Source organism: Mytilus californianus, unplaced genomic scaffold (assembly GCF_021869535.1).
Source record: "Mytilus californianus isolate M0D057914Y unplaced genomic scaffold, xbMytCali1.0.p SCAF_3, whole genome shotgun sequence".
Lineage (NCBI taxonomy): Eukaryota > Metazoa > Mollusca > Bivalvia > Mytilida > Mytilidae > Mytilus > Mytilus californianus.
In genome coordinates, this window is record NW_026262679.1 from 18725832 (window position 1) to 18748753 (window position 22922).

Sequence of the window (22922 nt, forward strand, 5' to 3'; positions counted from 1 at the left end):
CTTTAGTTCTCCTTTGTTTTTTGGTTGTGTTGGAGTCAATCTTTGTTTTTTGGTTGCGTTAGAGTCAATTTATGTTTTTTGGTTGCGTTGGAGTCAATCTTTATTTTTTGGTTGTGTTGTAGTCAATCTTTAGTTTTCCTTAGTTTTTTTGGTTGTGTTGGAGTCAATCTTTAGTTCTCCTTCATTTTTTGGTTGTGTTGGAGTCAATCTTTAGTTTTCCTTTTGTTTTTTTTTGTTGTATTGGAGTCAATCTTTAGTTTTCCTTTATTTTTTTGGTTGTTTTAGAGTCAATCTTCAGTTATCCTTTTTTTTTTGTGGTGTTGGAGTCAATCTTTAGTTCTCCTTTATTTTTTTGGTTGTGTTGGAGTCAATCTTTAGTTCTCCTTTATTTTTTGGTTGTGTTGGAGTCAATCTTTAGTTCTCCTTTATTTTTTGGTTGTGTTGGAGTCAATCTTTAGTTTTCCTTTTGTTTTTTTTGGTTGTATTGGAGTCAATCTTTAGTTTTCCTTTATTTTTTTGGTTGTTTTGGAGTCAATCTTTAGTTCTCCTTTATTTTTTTGGTTGTTTTGGAGTCAATCTTCAGTTTTCCTTTTTTTTTGGTTGTGTTGGAGTCAATCTTTAGTTCTCCTTTATTGTTTGGTTGTGTTGGAGTCAATCTTTAGTTCTCCTTTATTTTTTGGTTGTGTTAGAGTCAATCTTTAGTTCTCCTTTATTTTTTGGTGGTGTTGGAGTCAATCTTTAGTTCTCCTTTATTTTTTGGTGGTGTTGGAGTCAATCTTTAGTTCTCCTTTATTTTTTGGTGGTGTTGGAGTCAATCTTTAGTTATCCTTTGTTATTTGGTGGTTTTGGAGTCAATCTTTAGTTCTCCTTTATTTTTTGGTGGTGTTGGAGTCAATCTTTAGTTCTCCTTTATTTTTTGGTGGTGTTGGAGTCAATCTTTAGTTCTCCTTTATTTTTTGGTGGTGTTGGAGTCAATCTTTAGTTCTCCTTTATTTTTTGGTGGTGTTGGAGTCAATCTTTAGTTCTCCTTTGTTTTTTGGTGGTGTTGGAGTCAATCTTTAGTTCTCCTTTATTTTTTGGTGGTGTTGGAGTCAATCTTTAGTTCTCCTTTATTTTTTGGTGGTGTTGGAGTCAATCTTTAGTTCTCCTTTATTTTTTGGTTGTGTTGGAGTCAATCTTTAGTTCTCCTTTATCTTTTGGTTGTGTTGGAGTCAATCTTTAGTTCTCCTTTATTTTTTGGTGGTGTTGGAGTCAATCTTTAGTTCTCCTTTATTATACGATCACAAAAAAATTTTTGGGATCGTATAATGGTATGATGTCGTCGATGTCATCCGAAGACGCATTGGTTTCCGGACAATAACTTTAGTTTAAGTTAATGGATCTCCATGAAATTTTTTAAGAAGGTTCAATACTACAAAAGGAAGGTTGGGATTGATTTTGGGGATGATGGTCCCAACTGTTTAGGAATAAGGGGCCCAAAACAAGCATTTTTCTAGTTTCGGGATAATAACTTGTGTATAAGTATTTCGATTGCTCTGAAATTGTACCACAATGTTTAATACCACAAGTAGAAGGTTGGGATTCATTTTAGGGGTTATGGGGGCCAACAGTATAGGAATTAAGGGCCAAAAAGAAGCATTTTTCTAGTTTCCAGACAATAACTTGTGTGTAAGTGTATGGATTTCTCTGACATTATACCACAAGGTTCCATATAACAAAGGGAAGGCTGGGATTGAGTTTGGGGTTAGTTGCCCCAAACATGTAGGAATTAGGGGCCAAAAAACAAGCATTTTTCTAGTTTCCAGACAATAACTTGTGTGTAAGTGTATGGATCTCTCTGAAATTGTCCTACAAGGTTCCATACTACAAAGGAAAGACTTGGATTGAGTTTTGGGGTTATTGCTCCAAGGGGGGTTTCAAAAAGTTGGGGGGGGGGGGGGGGGAATTTTTCCCCCAATTTTTTTAAGGGATTCATATTTTTGAAAAAGTTTCAAGAAGAAATCTTCAATTGCACAGTATTGCGCAATGGATTTATAAGATCTTTGACCACATTTATTTTGTGTCAGAAACCTATATTATGTCAAAAATTTGATCACAATCCAAATTCAGACAGTATCAAGCTTGAATATTGTGTCCAAATTTGCCCCAACTGTTCAGGATTCGACCTCTGTGGTCGTATCAGGCTGCGCTCAGCAAAGTATTTTATTTTGTTGATGGTGTTGGAGTCAATCTTTAGTTCTCCTTTATTTTTTGGTGGTTTTGGAGTCTATCTTTAGTTCTCCTTTATTTTTTGATGGTATTGGAGTCTATCTTTAGTTCTCCTTTGTTTTTTGGTGGTATTGGAGTCTATCTTTAGTTCTCCTTTATTTTTTGGTGGTGTTGGAGTCAATCCTTAGTTCTACTTTATTTTGTTGGTGGTGTTGGAGTCAATCTTTAGTTCTCCTTTATTTTTTGGTTGTGTTGGAGTCAATCTTTAGTTCTCCTTTATTTTTTGGTTGTGTTGGAGTCAATCTTTAGTTCTCCTTTATTTTTTGGTTGTGTTGGAGTCAATCTTTAGTTTTCCTTTTGTTTTTTATGGTTGTATTGGAGTCAATCTTTAGTTTTCCTTTATTTTTTTGGTTGTTTTGGAGTCAATCTTTAGTTCTCCTTTATTTTTTTGGTTGTTTTGGAGTCAATCTTCAGTTTTCCTTTTTTTTTGGTTGTGTTGGAGTCAATCTTTAGTTCTCCTTTATTGTTTGGTTGTGTTGGAGTCAATCTTTAGTTCTCCTTTATTTTTTGGTTGTGTTAGAGTCAATCTTTAGTTCTCCTTTATTTTTTGGTGGTGTTGGAGTCAATCTTTAGTTCTCCTTTATTTTTTGGTGGTGTTGGAGTCAATCTTTAGTTCTCCTTTATTTTTTGGTGGTGTTGGAGTCAATCTTTAGTTATCCTTTGTTATTTGGTGGTTTTGGAGTCAATCTTTAGTTCTCCTTTATTTTTTGGTGGTGTTGGAGTCAATCTTTAGTTCTCCTTTATTTTTTGGTGGTGTTGGAGTCAATCTTTAGTTCTCCTTTATTTTTTGGTGGTGTTGGAGTCAATCTTTAGTTCTCCTTTATTTTTTGGTGGTGTTGGAGTCAATCTTTAGTTCTCCTTTGTTTTTTGGTGGTGTTGGAGTCAATCTTTAGTTCTCCTTTATTTTTTGGTGGTGTTGGAGTCAATCTTTAGTTCTCCTTTATTTTTTGGTGGTGTTGGAGTCAATCTTTAGTTCTCCTTTATTTTTTGGTTGTGTTGGAGTCAATCTTTAGTTCTCCTTTATCTTTTGGTTGTGTTGGAGTCAATCTTTAGTTCTCCTTTATTTTTTGGTGGTGTTGGAGTCAATCTTTAGTTCTCCTTTATTATACGATCACAAAAAATTTTTTGGGATCGTATAATGGTATGATGTCGTCGATGTCATCCGAAGACGCATTGGTTTCCGGACAATAACTTTAGTTTAAGTTAATGGATCTCCATGAAATTTTTTAAGAAGGTTCAATACTACAAAAGGAAGGTTGGGATTGATTTTGGGGATGATGGTCCCAACTGTTTAGGAATAAGGGGCCCAAAACAAGCATTTTTCTAGTTTCGGGATAATAACTTGTGTATAAGTATTTCGATTGCTCTGAAATTGTACCACAATGTTTAATACCACAAGTAGAAGGTTGGGATTCATTTTAGGGGTTATGGGGGCCAACAGTATAGGAATTAAGGGCCAAAAAGAAGCATTTTTCTAGTTCCCAGACAATAACTTGTGTGTAAGTGTATGGATTTCTCTGACATTATACCACAAGGTTCCATATAACAAAGGGAAGGCTGGGATTGAGTTTGGGGTTAGTTGCCCCAAACATGTAGGAATTAGGGGCCAAAAAACAAGCATTTTTCTAGTTTCCAGACAATAACTTGTGTGTAAGTGTATGGATCTCTCTGAAATTGTCCTACAAGGTTCCATACTACAAAGGAAAGACTTGGATTGAGTTTTGGGGTTATTGCTCCAAGGGGGGTTTCAAAAAGTTGGGGGGGGGGGGGGGGGGAATTTTTTCCCCAATTTTTTTTAAGGGATTCATATTTTTGAAAAAGTTTCAAGAAGAAATCTTCAATTGCACAGTATTGCGCAATGGATTTATAAGATCTTTGACCACATTTATTTTGTGTCAGAAACCTATATTATGTCAAAAATTTGATCACAATCCAAATTCAGACAGTATCAAGCTTGAATATTGTGTCCAAATTTGCCCCAACTGTTCAGGATTCGACCTCTGTGGTCGTATCAGGCTGCGCTCAGCAAAGTATTTTATTTTGTTGATGGTGTTGGAGTCAATCTTTAGTTCTCCTTTATTTTTTGGTGGTTTTGGAGTCTATCTTTAGTTCTCCTTTATTTTTTGATGGTATTGGAGTCTATCTTTAGTTCTCCTTTGTTTTTTGGTGGTATTGGAGTCTATCTTTAGTTCTCCTTTATTTTTTGGTGGTGTTGGAGTCAATCCTTAGTTCTACTTTATTTTGTTGGTGGTGTTGGAGTCAATCTTTAGTTCTCCTTTATTTTTAGACGACCGCAAAAAAATTTTGTGGTCTTATATTGGTATGACATTGGCGTCGTCGTCGTCGTTGTCCGAAGACACATTGGTTTTCGCACTCTAACTTTAGTTTAAGTGAATGGATCTCTATGAAATTTTACCATAAGGTTCAATACCAGAAAAGGAAGGTGGGGATTGATTTTGGGGGTTATGGTACCAACAGTTAAGGAATTAGGGGCCAAAAATAAGAATTTTTGTAACTTCCAGAAATAACTTGTGTGTTAGTGTATGGATCTCTCTGACATTGTACCACAAGGTTCCATATCACAAAGGGAATGCTGGGATTGATTTTGGGGGTAATTGCCTCCAAATTTTAGGAATAAGGGGCCAAAAAGGGGCAGAAAACAAGCATTTTTCTAGTTTCATGACAATAACTTGTGTGTAAGTGTATGGATCTCTCTGACATTGTACCACAAGGTTCCATTTCACAAATTGAATGCTGGGATTGATTTTGGGGGTAATTGCCTCAAAATTTTAGGAATTAGGGGCCAAAAAGGGGCAAAAAACAAGCATTTTCTAGTTTCATGACCATAACTTGTGTGTAAGTGTATGGATCTTTATGAAATTGTACTACAAGGTTCCATATCACAAAGGGAAAGCTGGGTTTGAGTTTGGGGGTAATTGCCCTAAACGTTTAGGAATTTGGGGCCAAAAAGGGGCCAAAAAACAAGCATTTTTCTAGTTTCCAGACAATAACTTGTGTTCAAGTGTATGGATCTCTCTGAAATTGTACTGCAAGGTACCATACCACAAAGGGAAGGCTGAGTTTGGGGGTGATGAATCATAAGGGGGTTCAAAAAATTTGGGGGGGGGGGGGGGGAGGAATTTTTTTTCTCCTTTTTTTTCTTTAAAATTTTTTCCTTTTTAATTGGTTATTTCTGATTTATATATAAAAGCAAATAATAATGATATGGTTTGAATAGGTAAATTGAAAATTTTTAAGTTCTTAGACCACATTCATTCTGTGTCAGAAACCCATGCTGTGTCAAATATTTAATTACAATCCAAATTCAGTGCTGTATCAAGCTTGAATGTTGTGTCCATACTTGCCCCAACTGTTCAGGGTTCGACCTCTGCGGTCGTATCAAGCTGCGCCCCAGAGGAGCATTTTATTTTGTGGTGTAATAGAGTATATGTTAATCTCTGACATATGGTTTTTCATTGCCCCTCACAATCTTCTCCCCCTTTTAAGCTAAGAGTTATTCTCATCACTTTGCATCCAATATCCTTTAACTTTTGCAAAAGTCTTCTCCATTGTTACTACTAAGCTAATTGGACCAAACATGGCCACAATCATTCTCGGGTTATCTTGTATTAAATATGTCTGTAAAGGCTAAAGAAGAACGTAAAATACATATATGCAAGTATTGTCTAGTATCCTGAAACCAGTCATAGATTGAAAAAATCTGACAAGGCAGAAATGTTGAGTTTGTCAATTTTGACCCAAATTGTCAGATAACTCCTATTAGAGTTATTGAAAAATTATTATCATCAATAAATATAAGTACTAATGTTGAAGGATTAAGATTGTCACCAAACTAAAGTGCTTATTTAAGAGATAGTATATAGAAATAAGTTATTATTGTGAACACCTTTACAAATAAGAAAATCTCAATAGAAACCTGTTAAACTACCTTCAATCTTGCATGTATACTTATAAGATAACATTTATCAATTGATACATTATTCAGAATGTTTTCATTACCGTCTTAAGTCTATGAAAAAACTTAACTGTATAAAAAAAAAGAATCCTGCATTCTCTTGAACTAAACTATCTATTAAAATCAACATCTCCCAAATGACTTATTGCCTAGGAAAAGTTGTCTGTATTTTCTCTTATTTGTACTATTGAGACTCGTTCTGTTTTTGCTGTCCTACAACAGACATTTTTTTTATCAATAAAATCATTAATGAAATCCCAGAAGATGTATATTGTCACTTTAGGAATTTGTTTTACTCAGATTTCATGCTGAAAGAAAAAACTATTTTATTGTTAAAAGTAACATATATATATCAGAAACATAAAATATCTCTGTATGACAAATGATGCATTGAGTTGTCCATATTTAATAGGTTTTTACACACTGATGTCAAACTGTTTCCAGATGCATTTAAATATATGGAAACAACTAATTCTGTTACATGCACAGTTTTCTGTTAGAGTTAATTTTGACTGAAAATCAATTAATGTAAATTGCTTGTTCAAATAAAAAAAAACATTTACTTTTAAATCACTTCTAAAGACTCCAAGAAAATTTTCTATTTTCAATTTTATGACATTATGATCGATTTTTAAGCCCCACCTACAAGAGTATTGGGCTTTATTGTCGAGCCTGCGACTTTTGTCGGAAAAGCTAGACATAGCAATCCTACATTCTGTCGGCAGCGGCGGCATCCACAAATATTCACTCTGTGGCTAAATTTTTTGAAATTTTAATAACTTTCTTAAACTATCCTGGATTTCTACCAAACTTGGACAGAAGATTGTTTATGATCATAAGATAGTATCCAGAAGTAAATTTAAAAAAAAAAAATCCTGTTTATCCGTATTTTACTTATAAATGGACTTAGTTTTTTCTGCCAGTCAACATTACATTCACTCAGTGGTTAAAGTTTTTATACGACCGCAAAATTTTTTTGCTGTCGTATATTGGTATGACGTTGGCGTCGTCGTCCGAAGACACATTGGTTTTCGCACTCTAACTTTAGTTTAAGTGAATGGATCTCTATGAAATTTTACCATAAGGTTCAATTCCACAAAAGGAAGGTTGGGATTGATTTTGGGGGTTATGGTACTAACAGTTAAGGAATTAGGGGCCAAAAATAAGCATTTTTGTAACTTCCAGACATAACTTGTGTGTTAGTGTATGGATCTCTCTGACATTGTACCATAAGGTTCCATATCACAAAGGGAATGTTGGGATTGATTTTCAAGGTAATTGCCTCAAAATTTTAGGAATTAGGGGCAAAAAAAAAAAATCATTTTTACTAGTTTCATGATAATAATTTGTGTGTAAGTGTATGGATATTTCTGAAATTGTACTACAAGGTTCCATATCACAAAGGGAAAGCTGGGTTTGCGTTTGGGGGTAATTGCCCTAAACGTTTAGGAATTTAGGGCCAAAAAGGGGCCTAAAAACAAGCATTTTTCTAGTTTCCAGACAATAACTTGTGTTCAAGTGTACGGATCTCTCTGAAATTGTACTGCAAGGTACCATACCACAAAGGAAAGGCTGGGATTGATTTTGGGGGTAATTGCCTCAAAATTTTAGGAATTAAGGACCAAAAAGGGTAAAAAACAAGCATTTTTCTAGTTTCAGGACAATAACTTGTGTGTAAGTGTATGGATCTTTCTGAAATTGTACTACAAGGTTCTATATCACAAAGGGAAAGCTGGGTTTGTGTTTGGGGGTAATTGCCCTAAACGTTTAGGAATTTAGGGCCAAAAAGGCACTTAAAAACAAGCATTTTTCTAGTTTCCAGACAATAACTTGTGTTCAAGTGTATGGATCTCTCTGAAATTGTACTGCAAGGTACCATACCACAAAGGGAAGGCTGGGATTGAGTTTGGGGGTGATGAATCATAAGGAGGTTCAAAAAATTTGGGGCAGGGATTTTTTTTTTCTTTAAAATTTTCCATTTTAAATTGGTTATTTCTGATTTATATATAAAAGCAAATAATAATCATATATGGTTTGAATAGGTAAATTAAAATTTTTTAAGTTCTTAGACCACATTCATTTTGTGTCAGAATAATATAGTATCCAGAAGTAAATTTTGTAAAAGAAAAGTCCTGTTTATCCTTTTTTTACTTATAAATAGACTTAGTTTTTCTGCCAGTTTACATTACATTCACTCGGTGGTTAAAGTTTTAATAGTTTTAATTACTTTCTTTAACTATCCTGGATTTGTACCAAATTTGGACAGAAGCTTGTTTATGATAAAAAAAATAGTATCTAAAAGGAAATTTTGTAAAAAATTATTTCCTGTTTTTCCGTATATTACAGTCGATTCCACTTAATTGCATACCGCTTAATAGCATAATTCGGTTAATTGCATACTTTTCTCCTGCACAAAACCATTTCCCATTCATCTAATGTTAAATTGTCCGGTTATATGCATAGCCTTACAAGTGGCCTTTCGGTTAATTGCATAGAAAATATTCGCCAGCTAGATATGCTTAGTTAAAACTGACGAGATTTTTGACCGGAAACGGCAATTTGGTAAGTATATTTTTCTTGAATGCATCATAATTTTCGTTATTATTTCATATTTACTTCTGTGTTATCTAAATAAAGTTTTAAAACAGTTTCTTTCGTGTTTATATGATTATAAAATAAGCCTCGATGTGTACACAGGTAAAGTTTCCCATGTTCTATTTTAAGCCTCGAGGTAAAAAAAATGTCAAACAGGTGATTGTTGTAAAAACACGTCCAATCTATCTCAAAAGGTGTTAATTATTGATTGGATTTCAAACATTGTTCATAGATTACATGTGGGGTGAATTTTAAAAACAATAACCCCTGTTAATTATCGATCATTATCCAATGTGTACTCTCGTAATTCGGCTTGGGGTGATCTACACTTATGTTAAATATTACAGGGCATTTATATATGGTTGAAGAATTTTATACATCAATCTATAATTTTAAATATTTTTTGAAAAGAAAATCAACTTCTAATTATTATATTTTCTCTCTTTCAACACTCGTGTACTGCAAATAACCCGTACAGGGCCCCATTACCTGTTTTAAACTGCTTTGCATATACGAAACTAACGAGGTTAAAGAAACAGTGTTACATCACTGTGCAAGCGGTAAATACTGCATATCAAAGGCAGTTTAGTACACATTTATTGTTTAAAATGATCATAAACTGTGTAGTATTGTTAAACAGTTAATTTAATCAAAGCGTAACAATGTACATTGTACATCCGGGTCATAGAAACAAATCTATTTTTAGAACAATTAGTTTTATTTTCGTATCTCAGGTAAAGGAAAAGTCGGCACGCAAATAAACTAAATCAAAATGTGTTTATAAACTTTATTGAAAGAATACAAAATAAAATAACATGTATAACACTAGACACATAACTTTTATTAGAATAAATAAGCATTCAATATGTTGTAAGTGGATTATGGACGTTCATCTTTCTTCAGGGATTTCCTTTACTGATCTGTACTATCGATGTTATTTGACTCCGTAATTTGGCATTTCGGATATAAGCATACTCCGCTTAATTGCATAATTTTGTCTGACAAATAGGCTATGCAAATAACCGGAATCGACTGTACTTATAAATAGACTTAGTTTTTCTTCCAGTTAACATTACATCATGTTACATACAGTCTGCAGTTAGAGTTTTTAAAACATTTATAAGATTCATAAGCCATCCTGGATTTTTACCAAACTTGGACAGAAGCTTCTTACAATCAAAAGATAGTATCTAGAGGAAAGTTTTTAATAATTTTTTCCCCATTTTTGTTGAGCCTGCGACTAACGGCAAAAGTAGGCGAGACACTGGGTCCCGTGGAACCCTTAAGAATTTTGTTTTTCTGTCTGTATGGCCGTCCCGTTTTAGGTTAGAGTTTTGTTTTAAAGTAGGTTAAGGTTTTGGATTGGGTTAGTTTTTGATCATTATGAAGTGAACTAATTAATATATATTGTATATATGCCAAATAAGGGTTTTCATCCAGATTTCACAATTCACTGAATGTGGAAATGTGATATGTAAAAGTTTTGATTTAAGTTAGGTTAAACATTTGGTTTAAGGTAGTTTATGATCACATCAAATTGAAATTAAATGCACATGTTCCCTATTACGTGAACTGTTTAATGTATATATAAATTTGTAAGTTTTCATGTTCCTATGAACACATAATGTAACATATTATTATTTTTAAAGATTTCTTCAGTTTTCTTTGATTTAAAAAAAGACTATATATCTCTTTCGTTAATAAATGGACATGTTACAATACACATCTGATTAAGTTCAAAGTATTGAGTCATAATATGTGTTAGAACCTGCAAACTGTTACTTAATTGAGCTAGCATGTTGGGATATTAATCTTAATTTCCGTCAAATAGAAGATATAACTATATGTTGTTCTTTAGTAGTACCTGCCGATTTTCTTAAAAGTTCTGCTACAGGATTGGACTATATTTGAACAGGATAATTTACACTCGTTCACTCCAGTGAGCTTGTTAAAAAAAACAAGCAGCATGGTTAAAGTATCTATATAGCATATTCAAATAAAACTGTCAGAAACCGAAAACAAAATCTGAAGGTCAACCTATGGTTTTCAACAATAGACACGCTCTCATACTAATAATGAACAAATGAAGACTTTAAAACATTAAAACTTCTACCTACAAAATAAAAGATTTACAATACAGATTTTCAGAGATTGAAATTTGCAATAGCTCAATTAGAAAGATAATTTGCTGATTGTTAATTTTGTGTTTTTTTTTATGTTACAGATGATTGAATTACAACGACAAAGACATCAACATTCATCCTCCATACAATGTAGGTGTAACATATCCTGGGGTTGTACTTGTCTTTTGTTGATTTTAGATCATTCATCCTCTCTTTAAACTTATTTATCTTTAATTTAAAGTATATCTCCATTATTCTTCCTCAGTCAGATGCCATTTTCATGGAACAATACTGTTGTCTCATTTACCTACTTTGTGGGGATCTCGTGGCAGATCTAGCATTTACAAAAAGTGTTTGGCAGGAGGCCCCAAATTGAGAGAGGGTAGGAAAAAACCAACAGATTTTCAGCTTTGATAAGGCCACCTTGTGAGATATAACAATTTGATAAATTTAACTAGGAAATTACGCAACATATCACATAAACAACCCAATAACAAAAGAGCACTGTAGAATGTTTGGTTTCTAAACTACACTGGCTCCCTTTAGTATGTACCTGTATAGAACCTTTTTTCATTGGTTGCTACTTTGTATGTTCCTGTTTGTTGATAAAAGGACTTGTTGTATTTCTTTCAATTATATACATATGTAGAAGTCATCTATAAAGCTAAGCAATTAGATTGTAATTTGATTAATTGACATTAGTTGTACCAGGAACAACATGCACTGTTCTCCTTTTCTCCTAAAATCCTTTGTTGTCTATCTTTAATTGTGCCATCAAATTAATCCAGGATGTTACTATGATTGTAAATTAATGCATTATTTATAGTTACGACCCAATTATGTCATATGTTTCCTGTTTTGATTTCATTAATTTGAGTATATCAGTAGAAATCAATAATTTGTTGAAACTTCCTGGTACAAAATGTGGTAATGCTGAAAAAATAAAAGTTAAACAAAATGGCTTTAGTATTCCCTGATGATAGATTGATATACATTGAATGATGGTTTAAAAAGCTTAAGAAACATATACAATCATTATTAGGAGAAGACAGTTGTAATATTATGAAAGGTTGCCAGTGATAAGAAATAGTTCATCTCAATTAAAGGGGTTCCAAATCTCATAAAGTATACAGTATCAAATGTCATAAAATATACAGTATCAAATGTCATAAAATATACAGTATCAAATCTCATAAAGTATACAGTATCAAATGTCATAAAATATACAGTATCAAATGTCATAAAGTATACAGTATCAAATGTCATAAAATATACAGTATCAAATGTCATAAAATATACAGTATCTAATGTAATAGAGTATACATTATCAAATCTCATAAAAAATATACAGTATCTAATGTCATAAAATATACAGTATCAAATGTCATAAAGTATACAGTATCTAATGTCATAAAATATACAGCATCAATGTCATAAAAAATACAGTATCAAATTTCATGAAATATACAGGATCAAATGTCATAGAATATACAGTATCAAATGTCATAGAATATACAGTATCAAATATCATAAAATATACAGTATCAAATTTCATAAAATATACAGGATCAAATGTCATAGAATATACAGTATCAAATCTCATAAAGTATACAGTATCAAATGTCATAAAATATACAGTATCAAATGTCATAAAATATACAGTATCAAATTTCATGAAATATACAGGATCAAATGTCATAAAATATACAGTATCAAATGTCATCGAAAATACAGTATCAAATGTCATAAAATATACATATACAGTATCAAATGTCATAAAATATACAGTATCAAATTTCATGAAATATACAGTATCAAATGTCATAGAATATACAGTATCAAATGTCATCGAATATACAGTATCATATGTCATAGAATATACAGTATCAAATGTCATAAAATATACAGTAGCAAATGTCATAGAATAAACAGTATCAATGTCATAAGATATACAATATCAAATCTCATGAAATATACAATATCAAATGTCATAAAATATACAGTATCAAATGTCATAAAATGTATGTACAGTATCAAATCTCATGAAATATACAGTATCAAATGTCATAAAATGTATGTACAGTATCAAATCTCATGAAATATACAGTATCAAATGTCATAAAATATACAGTAAAATATACAGTATCAATGTCATAAAATATACAGTAAAATATACAGTATCAATGTCATAAAATATACAGTATTAAATGTCATAAAATATACAGTATCATATGTTATAAAATATACAGTAACAAATTTCATGAAATATACAGTATCAAATGTCATAGAATATACAGTATCAAATGTCATAAAATATACAGTATCAAATCTCATGAAATATACAGTATCAAATGTCATAAAATATACAGTATCAAATGTCATAAAATGTATATACAGTATCAAATCTCATGAAATATACAGTATCAAATGTCATAAAATATACAGTATTTAATCTCTTAAAATATACAGTATTCAATCTCATGAAATATACAATAACAAATTTCATGAAATATACAATAATAGATCTCATGAAATATACAATAACAAATCTCATGAAATATACAATAACAAATCTCAATATTAAAACACCACTCTTGATTGGTAAACTGTTGTAAACCTTAACATGAATATGGGTGTGTAATGACCTTGACCTACTATACACTAATTTATGCAGACCCTGGTCTTATCCATCGCCTTAACCTATCTTGAGATTTTTTCATGATCGTGGCCAAAAATCGGCCATTTGACCAATATATCAGCCGTCTGATCAAAAGTTTGGAAATTATGTTTACATATATATGTTTAAAAAATTATGCCATTTAATAAAATAAAAATGAAAAAAATTAATTGATGCTAATATATGTTCATTTTAAGATTCATTAGAGAGAGCACTCTTTATATTTAAGGATTCTTATTTTTAGCTCACCTGACCTGAAAGGTCAAGTTAGCTTTTCTCATCACTTTGCGTCCGTCGTCCGTCGTCCTGCGTCCGTCGTCCGTAAACTTTTACAAAAATCTTCTCCTCTGAAACTACTGGGCCAAATTTGACCAAACTTGGCCACAATCATCATTGGGGTATCTAGTTTAAAAAATGTGTCCAGTGACCCGGCCAACCAACCAAGATGGCCGCCATGGCTAAAAATAGAACATAGGGGTAAAATGTAGATTTTGGCTTATATCTCTGAAACCAAAGCATTTAGAGCAAATCTGACATGGGTAAAATTGTTTATTAGGTCAAGATCTATCTGCCCTGAAATTTTCAGATGAATCGGACAACCTGTTGTTGGGTTGCTGCCCCTGAATTGGTAAATTTAAGAAAATTTTGCCGTTTTTGGTTATCATCTTGAATATTATTAAAGATAGAGATAAACTGTAAACAGCAATAATGTTCAGCAAAGTAAGATCTACAAATAAGTCAACTTGACCAAAATTGTCAGTTGACCCCTTAAGGAGTTATTGCCCTTTATAGTCAATTTTTAACCATTTTTCGTAAATTTTTGTAATTTTTTACAAAAATCTTCTCCTCTGAAACTACTAAGACAAATTTAACCAAACTTGTCCACAATCATCATTAGGGTATCTAGTTTAAAAAATGTGTCCGATGACCCCGCCCGCGAACCAAGATGGCCGACATGGCTAAAAAATAGTACATAGGGTAAAATGCAGTTTTTGGCTCATATCTCTGAAACCAAAGCATTTAGAGCAAATCTGACATGGGGGTAAAATTGTTCATTAGGTCAAGATCTATCTGCCCTGAAATTTTCAGACCAATCAGGCAACACATTGTTGGGTTGCTGCCCCTGAATTGGTAATTTTAAGAAAATTTTGCAGCTTTTGGTTATTATCTTGAATATTATTATAGATAGAGATAAACTGTAAACAGCAATAATGTACAGCAAAGTTAGATCTACAAATAAGGCAACATGACCAAAATTGTCAATTGACCCCTTAAGGAGTTATTGCCCTTTATAGTCAATTTTTTACAATTTTCATAAATTTTGTAAATTTTTGTAAATTTTTACAAAGTATTTTCCACTGTATCTACCGGGCCAAGTTCATTATAGATAGAGATAATAGTAAGGAGCAAGAATGTTCAGTAAAGTAAGATCTACAAACACATCACCATCACCAAAACACATCACCATCACCAAAACACAATTTTGTCATGAATCCATCTGTGTCCTTTGTTTAATATGCACATAGACCAAGGTGAGCGACACAGGCTCTTTAGAGCCTCTAGTTTAACTTTGCAGGGTTGAGAAACATTTTGTCATTAAAAATATTACAAGCTAGCAGTCATCTCCCCATGGCCTAATAAGTATTTCTTACCATGATGGTATATGGGTAGATTTCATAAAAGAATGTATTCTAAATGTGGTACAATTTTAAGGAAACAGTGCTATTTCAAATCCAGTATCAAATGGAGTTATTCCTTAGTAGTAGGAAGACCATGCATCTTCATGATTAAAATATTCAATTACAAATAAAAAGGGTCATCAAAAAAGGGAAAACAGGTTTTTGTGACGTTTCATATGATTTTTTTATTTCAGCTGGCCAATCAGAAGATAGTGATTATACAAGTGAAATGAGTTACCCCCAACAGCTCAATGCACACAACATACCCGCACGACAGATCAGGAATGCTCCGATGCCATCTGATATGTCTCACCTTCATGGACAAGATTATTATACTGAGTATGATCCGTATCAACACTCATTTGAAAGGGGTGAATCGTTCGATCGTGTAGAATCGTTTGATCATAACGGATCATTTGAACGGGGTGAATCATTTGACAGGTATGGATCTCCAGATAGGGACGAATACGAACGAGAAAATACATTTGAACAAGACTCCTTTGATCAGGAATTATCTGTGGAGCAGGAAGAGTCAGATTCTGTACGGAATTATCGCCAGGACAGTCAGGACTATGAACATTATAAGCATGACGAATATAAACATGAGGATTATAAACGTGATGATTATAAAAATGAAGATTTTAAACAAAGAACTGACTACTACCAGGAAGGCTCTTTTCAACATATACGAAGTGATACAGATTCTGAACCTCTATCATACAACAGTCGTCCACCGGGAAGGATGAAACAACATCATTCTTACATCAGTGAAGGGTAATTCTATTTTATTGTTACTTCAATCTGTTCAATATTTTATCTATATAAACCTTTATTGCCAATATAGAAATATTAAAGAAGTGATATGATTGCCAATGAGACATCTATCCACAAAAACTTGTAATAGTTGATGCTTTGAAAGCACCAGGACCAATATTCTAACAAGACACCTCAATCTCTAACCTATAGAGTGCATTTTCTAGTGAAATCATATTTTCCTGCAAAATTAATGAAAAAAATATGCAAATATGTAAGGCTGTGGAGAAATTAGAAGACACGTACGTATTGGAATGTTGTAAGATTGTGGAGAAAATATGGCATATTTAATTCTTGTCAAACAATGATTACTTGGCATTTAGTACTGATGACTTTTGTTTGAAAAGACCATATTATAAATCATCAATATTCGTGTTAAATGTTTCCAATTTTATCACCTGCAGTCATTGTATATACAGTAATATGAATTATTGTAATTTTATCATAGTCAATTGATACAAGGCCATTATCCCATGTCATTAAAACAATACATAGTCCAATGTCTATAAAAATGTGTGGAATTCTGGCCTGTCTTTTCCTTAAGTGTAGAAAAGGTAAAAAACCGATTTTGGATTATGAAATGGAAAAGGTTAATTTTTTAGACTTTGAATGGTGAGTTCTGTTTATCATACAATTATACTCTACATTTCAGTGGGAAAAATGTCACATACAAGGTGATTTCTGTTGTATACAAGTTAGCTGATGAATCATCATCAGAGCCTTTGTAGTTATATGCCACCATGGGATACACAGTTTCACCAACATAATTGAACATTCTAACATCTGTTTCAGAAAAAGTTATGCAGGGAGGGGGGTCTATGAAGGCACTTACATAAACACTTCTATGGGTGGATGGGTCATGAACATATTTTAACAGTATCAGTTTTGAAACTTAAATGGATGGTGGGGCTTCAGAATTGCCTTCATGTCCTATATTGCTGGACAGCCTGAATGCATCTGTAGAAAAAGCTGAGTAAACACTAATTGTGATCCTTCGCAAAGAAGTCAAACAATATTTAAGTGATAACTGGATTGTTGCCTTTAGAATTGGTAATATTGCTAAATTAAAATAAAAGTGCAAAAAATGTTACCTGAAAATGAAAATTTCAGGAAATGATATGTGTAAAAAAGTTTTGATTTGATTTCCCCCAAAAATGCTACATTGAAAGCAGATTTTGAATAGATTTTTGAAAATTATTACTAGTCCCATCAAATTTGATTGAGGGAAAACAAAACAATTCAGAAAATGAATTTGATTCCAAATTGAGCATCCTAACAAAAAATTATGCACAAGATTTTTTTCTAGTATGAAAAATGTCCTATGAACACAAACAGTTTTTAGCCCTAGAGTATATTTGACAGCTGTCAAGACATACATAATACAGATAATTTTCCAATTTTATTTATGAAACACGAAACAAATTAAATATAATCATCACTAGTTGATGTTTTTTGAGTTTAAGTGCTATGAACTATTTACCTGCCTTGACTTTAAAGAGAAATTTATTTTGTAATTATACTTGCTCATTTTGTACAAATGTCTAGTCATTGATGTAAGGTAGATAACTCAATTTAAACTCCTAACCAGCAATTTCATTTGTCCTTATATCCAGTTGTAAGGACCATTTTCAACTAATCTCATCACTTTGAATCTGTTGTGTGTCCATAAACATTTTCAAAAATATTTTCCTCTAATGAAATCAGGGCCAAATGATCATGAGGCCAAACTTGGCCACAAACATTCTTATTGTGTATATACGTGATATAGTTTAGTTTTAAATTTCTTTCTTAAGTTCGCACTGAAACGAGAAGCCTTTATTAAAAGAGGGGGATGAAACAGGTAAAATTGAAGATGGTTTTTTTTTAAATCATTTTGTGATGCACAGGCTTTATCAAACCCTACAGAAAAGTGTTTGTATTAAGTATATGATAAAGTGAATATTATAAATGGCTTTTTCAATATCACTCACTATATCAACCTTCAACCAATATAATCCCTAGAGCTTATATTGGTGTCTCAGGTAATCCCTAGAGCTTATATTGGTGTCTCAGGTAATCCCTAGAGCTTATATTGGTGTCTCAGGTAATCCCTAGAGCTTATATTGGTGTCTCAGGTAAATCTGGGAGTGTGGTATCTAAAATAAAAATATAATATTATATTCTCTATAAATTTCACAAATCAGGTATCTTCTCCTTTTTCAGCTTTTGTTGTTTATCTAATAAGTGCTTTATTAGGCCATGAAAAAGGATTGTTGGTTTCCCTTAACCATACCAGGCCAGTTTTTACCCTCCAGGTTGATTCTTTTTTTAATAAATGAAAAAAAAAGAGCAAGACTCTCTTATGAAAATTATCAATGACACTTTGATTGTCCGATTATTGCTTTAAAAAATTTTCTTTTTCTTATATTTTATTTCAAAATTCCATCTCATAGATATCTTTTTATTCACAATAAAGTGTTTTTTCATAAACAATCTCAATTTGCACGACTTCTAGCTTGAAAAATAGCATGGTGACCCATACGTTTTATTATATTTTTGAAAAAAGCACGGAAAAATCTACATTCTGGCATAGTATAAGAAATTCTATATATATAGGAAATATATACCAATGATCCACATTAAGTAGTACAAATAATCACTAGTCTAAGTGATTTGATTTTATTGTAGCTTTAAATATACAAAAAAAATGTATTAAATTAATATCAATGGTCCTGGAACCAATTATGATGCTAAAATTATCCGAACAAGCATCTGTTTTTATGGGATGACTGGTCATGGCAAGTGATGACCCTGTACTGAATCATGGATAACGACATGAAAATCACTTGTTTAAGTATCATACCTCTATTTTCTTCCCAAAAAATCACTTCTTTGAGTATTATTTTATTAATTACTCCCCATTATTTTCAACACCCACAAACAGTCAAATTTTGGTCGCTAACAGTCAAATTTTATTACATGATCTGTAAGCTGAAACTTTGAATTCTCGCACTGCTGGGAAAAAGGTGTTAAGAAAGTATTAGATCATCATGTAAAGCCTTTATTATAGCATTTTTTTACAAGAAATTTAGAATTTACAGATGAATGATTGTTTCAAAGGCTTAAATACCTTGCTACTTAAAGAAGAAAAAGGTCCATTTTTTAAAAATTTTACTAATAATTAGACATAATTGAAACCTGTGTGTTTAAAATTTTGGTAAAACTTCAAAATAACAGAATTTCTAATTTGCTACTTTAAAACCGAGTGATTTAAAAATCACTTATTTCACTTATTCCCCAGACTGATAATGTCAAACAAGTTTCTTCAAGAATTTCCTGTCAGTGGTTTAGGAAAAAATTCTCTGTAGAGTGAAACTGCATGTGCCTCTTTTGATTTTCTGCACACAAAAAAAATGAAATAAAAGTTTTTCCTGCCTGCTGACCCTTTAATATTTTCTTGTGTTAGTTGAGACTAACATTCCATTCTCAATGGCCTTATAGAAAAATAGTGATGTACAGATCATATTTGAATTTTGTTCTGATTAACCCATACCTGCCAACCCTCCCGTTTTGAGCGTGAGACTTCCGCTCAAATGGTGAAATTTGGGAAATCTCCTGCTTGCCGGTACCCTCCCGCGCGGGAGTATAGAATCTCCCGCTTTTGGATATTTCAACCTTGAATGACAAGTCAACAATAATTACGTTTTTGTGTCTCTGATGAGGGTTGTTTTTACCTGTAAATCACAGACCATGTGAAACTAAATGGCTTAACTTGACAGCTTGGGTGTCAAACATAGTACTTATTAACGATCATTAACAACTTTTGCTTAAAGCTTTGTGTTATACTTCAAAGAAATTTCGGGTTACTTCCCCTGTTTAATCCTGTTTTGAGTTACCCTTCTTAAAATAATGTGAATTGATAAAACAATTTAAACTAAATACAAATTAAACAAAGAATCATAAAAGGATGGCAATTAAAAGATTTTGTATGCCTTTAGACAAAAAAAATAATTATATTTAAAAATATCTTAGAAGATCTCTACTTCTATTCAATGTTTTTTATTGAAATTTATAAGATATGTATTGAACAAAATTCAGTGGAATATATAAGTGTACACACTTATTGCACCATCTGAGGCAACATGATTGCACTCTGTATCATACAGAGGTATCTGGGGTGAAAAGTTGTCCTGATTGGATTCAAAAGTCAAAGATGATGAAATAGGAAAGAAACAAACAACACACCTTCTGTAGGATATAACCATATTTAAAGAAACAATCTATTAACTCTTATATGTGTTTCGTAGATGAATAAATAAACACGTCATATCTTTCACTTGAAAATGTCATTTGCGCAAAATCTCCCCCTCAGCTGTCATAGCTGAGAGGGAGATCTCCCTCTTTGAAGGTTTCAGAGGTTGGCAGGTATGGATTAACCTAGTTTTGATATAATTAAGGTCATTTGACTTGCAAAATGCTGTCTGATTTCAGTCATCTTTGTTGATATGAACTTGATATACTTGATAGTTGTTTAATGAGAAGTTGCATATCATATCTTAGTTTTGTTGTAATTGACCTATTTTTATGCCCCTGACGTTATTGGAGGGGGTATAAGTTTTACCCTTGTCCGTCTGTCGGTACGTAGGAATGTACGTTCGTACGTCCCAAAATTGGTTTCCATTCTCTAACTTTAGTTTGCCTCAACCAAATGGTATGAAACTTATACACAATGCTTATCACCACAAACCACAGGTCAAGTTTGAATTTTGGTGGCGTCACTTTTACCATTCTAGAGTTATGCCCCTTCACAAATGAAAAAATTGCTGAATTTTTTGTTTCTGTTCTCTAACTTTAGTTTGCCTCAACCAAATGTTATTAAACTTATACACAATGCTTATTGCCACAAAATACAGATCAAGTTTGAATTTTGGTGGTGTCACTTCAACCGTTATAGAGTTATGCTCCTTTACAAAAGGAAAAATAGGAATCTAATATCTGTTCTAATTTACATAATGGAATGTTGCTATAAAAAAAATGAAAGTTCATAATGGTAGAAATTGTCTCTCTTTGTCCCCAACTCCCACAATGCCAGGACATAGAAATACTAGGGTGTCAATATTGTCATTGAAACAATTTATATTAAAGTTTCTTTAAAAACAAAGTTGAAGAAATATTTTTTTTTGGGGGGGGGGAGTTATTTTTTAAATGAAAAATTATATGGAAAATCAACCTTAGTTGCAAACCGTCACACGCACAGTTCTTATTGGAATAAAATGAAATGTATGTCAGTATTATTTTAAACTTATCACTGCTTATTGCTGAAAAAATATTAGTGAGTGAAATTTAAACAATCATAACAATTGGGAAAATCAATATGCTAGTGGGGTTAAACCAGTTTATGTGTGGACAAACTTTTCCTTAGGTCATGATATGAAATAGTTCCCATTGTATCTTTTGTATCCTTTATTTCAAGCTCAGTAGGATAGATGAGATTATATAGTCACAAAACTTTAGAAATAACAGTTAGAAGATATCATCTATACACTGAAAAATGAAATTAAAGGCTAATGTTAGCTTCTCTTCATTCTTATTCAAAGTTTGCCTCATAGAACAAAACTTTAATTTGCATACTATATTTTTTAGGACAATTGTATTGCTCAATGTACATATAGCAATAATCTGCTGTGAATACCAGATCATTTGAACTTTTGTCTTGATTTAAATAAGAATGGGTCTCTTACATCCATTGATTATGTCTTGACTTTCAATTTCAATTGGGTATAATTATTTGACATTGGACATAATGACATGTTGCATTTATTTGCAATTTGTTTATTGAAATTTGAATATTTTATTTTTATTGAACAATACAAGAAGTATAATGCTAGGTTTATATTGAATGTAATTTAGTTTTTATGCTTTGAGACATACAGAATAAAGATTGAATAAACAGTCAGTGTAATTAGAAATCTCACAAACATGAAGTACAGTTACTGTAGGGGTTTATTCTGTATGCATAGTGAAAGTCATATTTTGCAGCCTCTACAGTTAAGGTAAAATTGAAAGAAAATCAGTACAAAATGTACAAGGTTTCTCCATATTGAAAATTTCAAAAATGCAGATATCATGTTTTAATTTTTATGCCCCAACCGTAGCAGAGGGGGCATTAAGTTTTACCCTTGTCCGTCTGTACGTCTGTACGTACGTACGTCCCTAAATTGGTTTCTGTTCTCTAACTTTAATTTGCCTCAACCAAATGTTATGAAACTTATACACAATGCTTATTACCACATAACACAGATTAATTTTGAATTTTGGTGGCATCACTTTTACCGTTCTAGAGTTATGTCTCTTTACAAATGGAAAAATTGCTAAATTTTTTGTTTCTGTTCTCTAACTTCAGTTTGCCTCAACCAAATGTTATGAAACTTATACACAATGCTTATTAACACAAAATGCAGATCAGTTTTGAATTTTGGTGGCGTCACTTTTGCTGTTCTAGAGTTATGCCCCTCTACAAATGGAAAAATTGCTGAATTTTTTCGTTTCCATTCTCTTACTTTAGTTTGCCTCAACTAAATGTTATGAAACTTATACACAATTCTTATTACCACAAAATACAGATCAAGTTCGAATTTTGGTGGTGTCGCTTTTGCTGTTCTAGAGTTATGCCCCTCTACAAATGGAAAAATTGCTGAATTATTTGAATTTTTCGTTTCAGTTCTCTTACTTTACTTTGCCTCAACCAAATGTTATGAAACGTATACACAATGCTAATATTACCACAAAACTCAGATCAAGTACAAATTTGG

The 22922-nt window shown here is 32.2% G+C and overlaps 1 protein-coding gene across 12 annotated transcripts in view; it reads left to right on the forward strand.

The window, feature by feature from the left end:
* Positions 1-22922, forward strand: part of LOC127734058 (protein unc-13 homolog B-like) — a 166763-nt gene that overhangs the window by 51620 nt on the left and 92221 nt on the right. For all 12 annotated transcript variants that reach the window (XR_007997393.1, XR_007997394.1, XM_052243657.1 and 9 more), the window contains exons 7-8: positions 11064-11112; positions 15513-16092. Coding sequence is in view for 10 of the 12 variants with exons in the window: in XM_052243657.1 (XP_052099617.1) it covers positions 11064-11112; positions 15513-16092 (629 nt within the window). In the remaining 2 variants the exon portion in view is untranslated. The remainder of the gene's footprint in view (positions 1-11063; positions 11113-15512; positions 16093-22922) is intronic.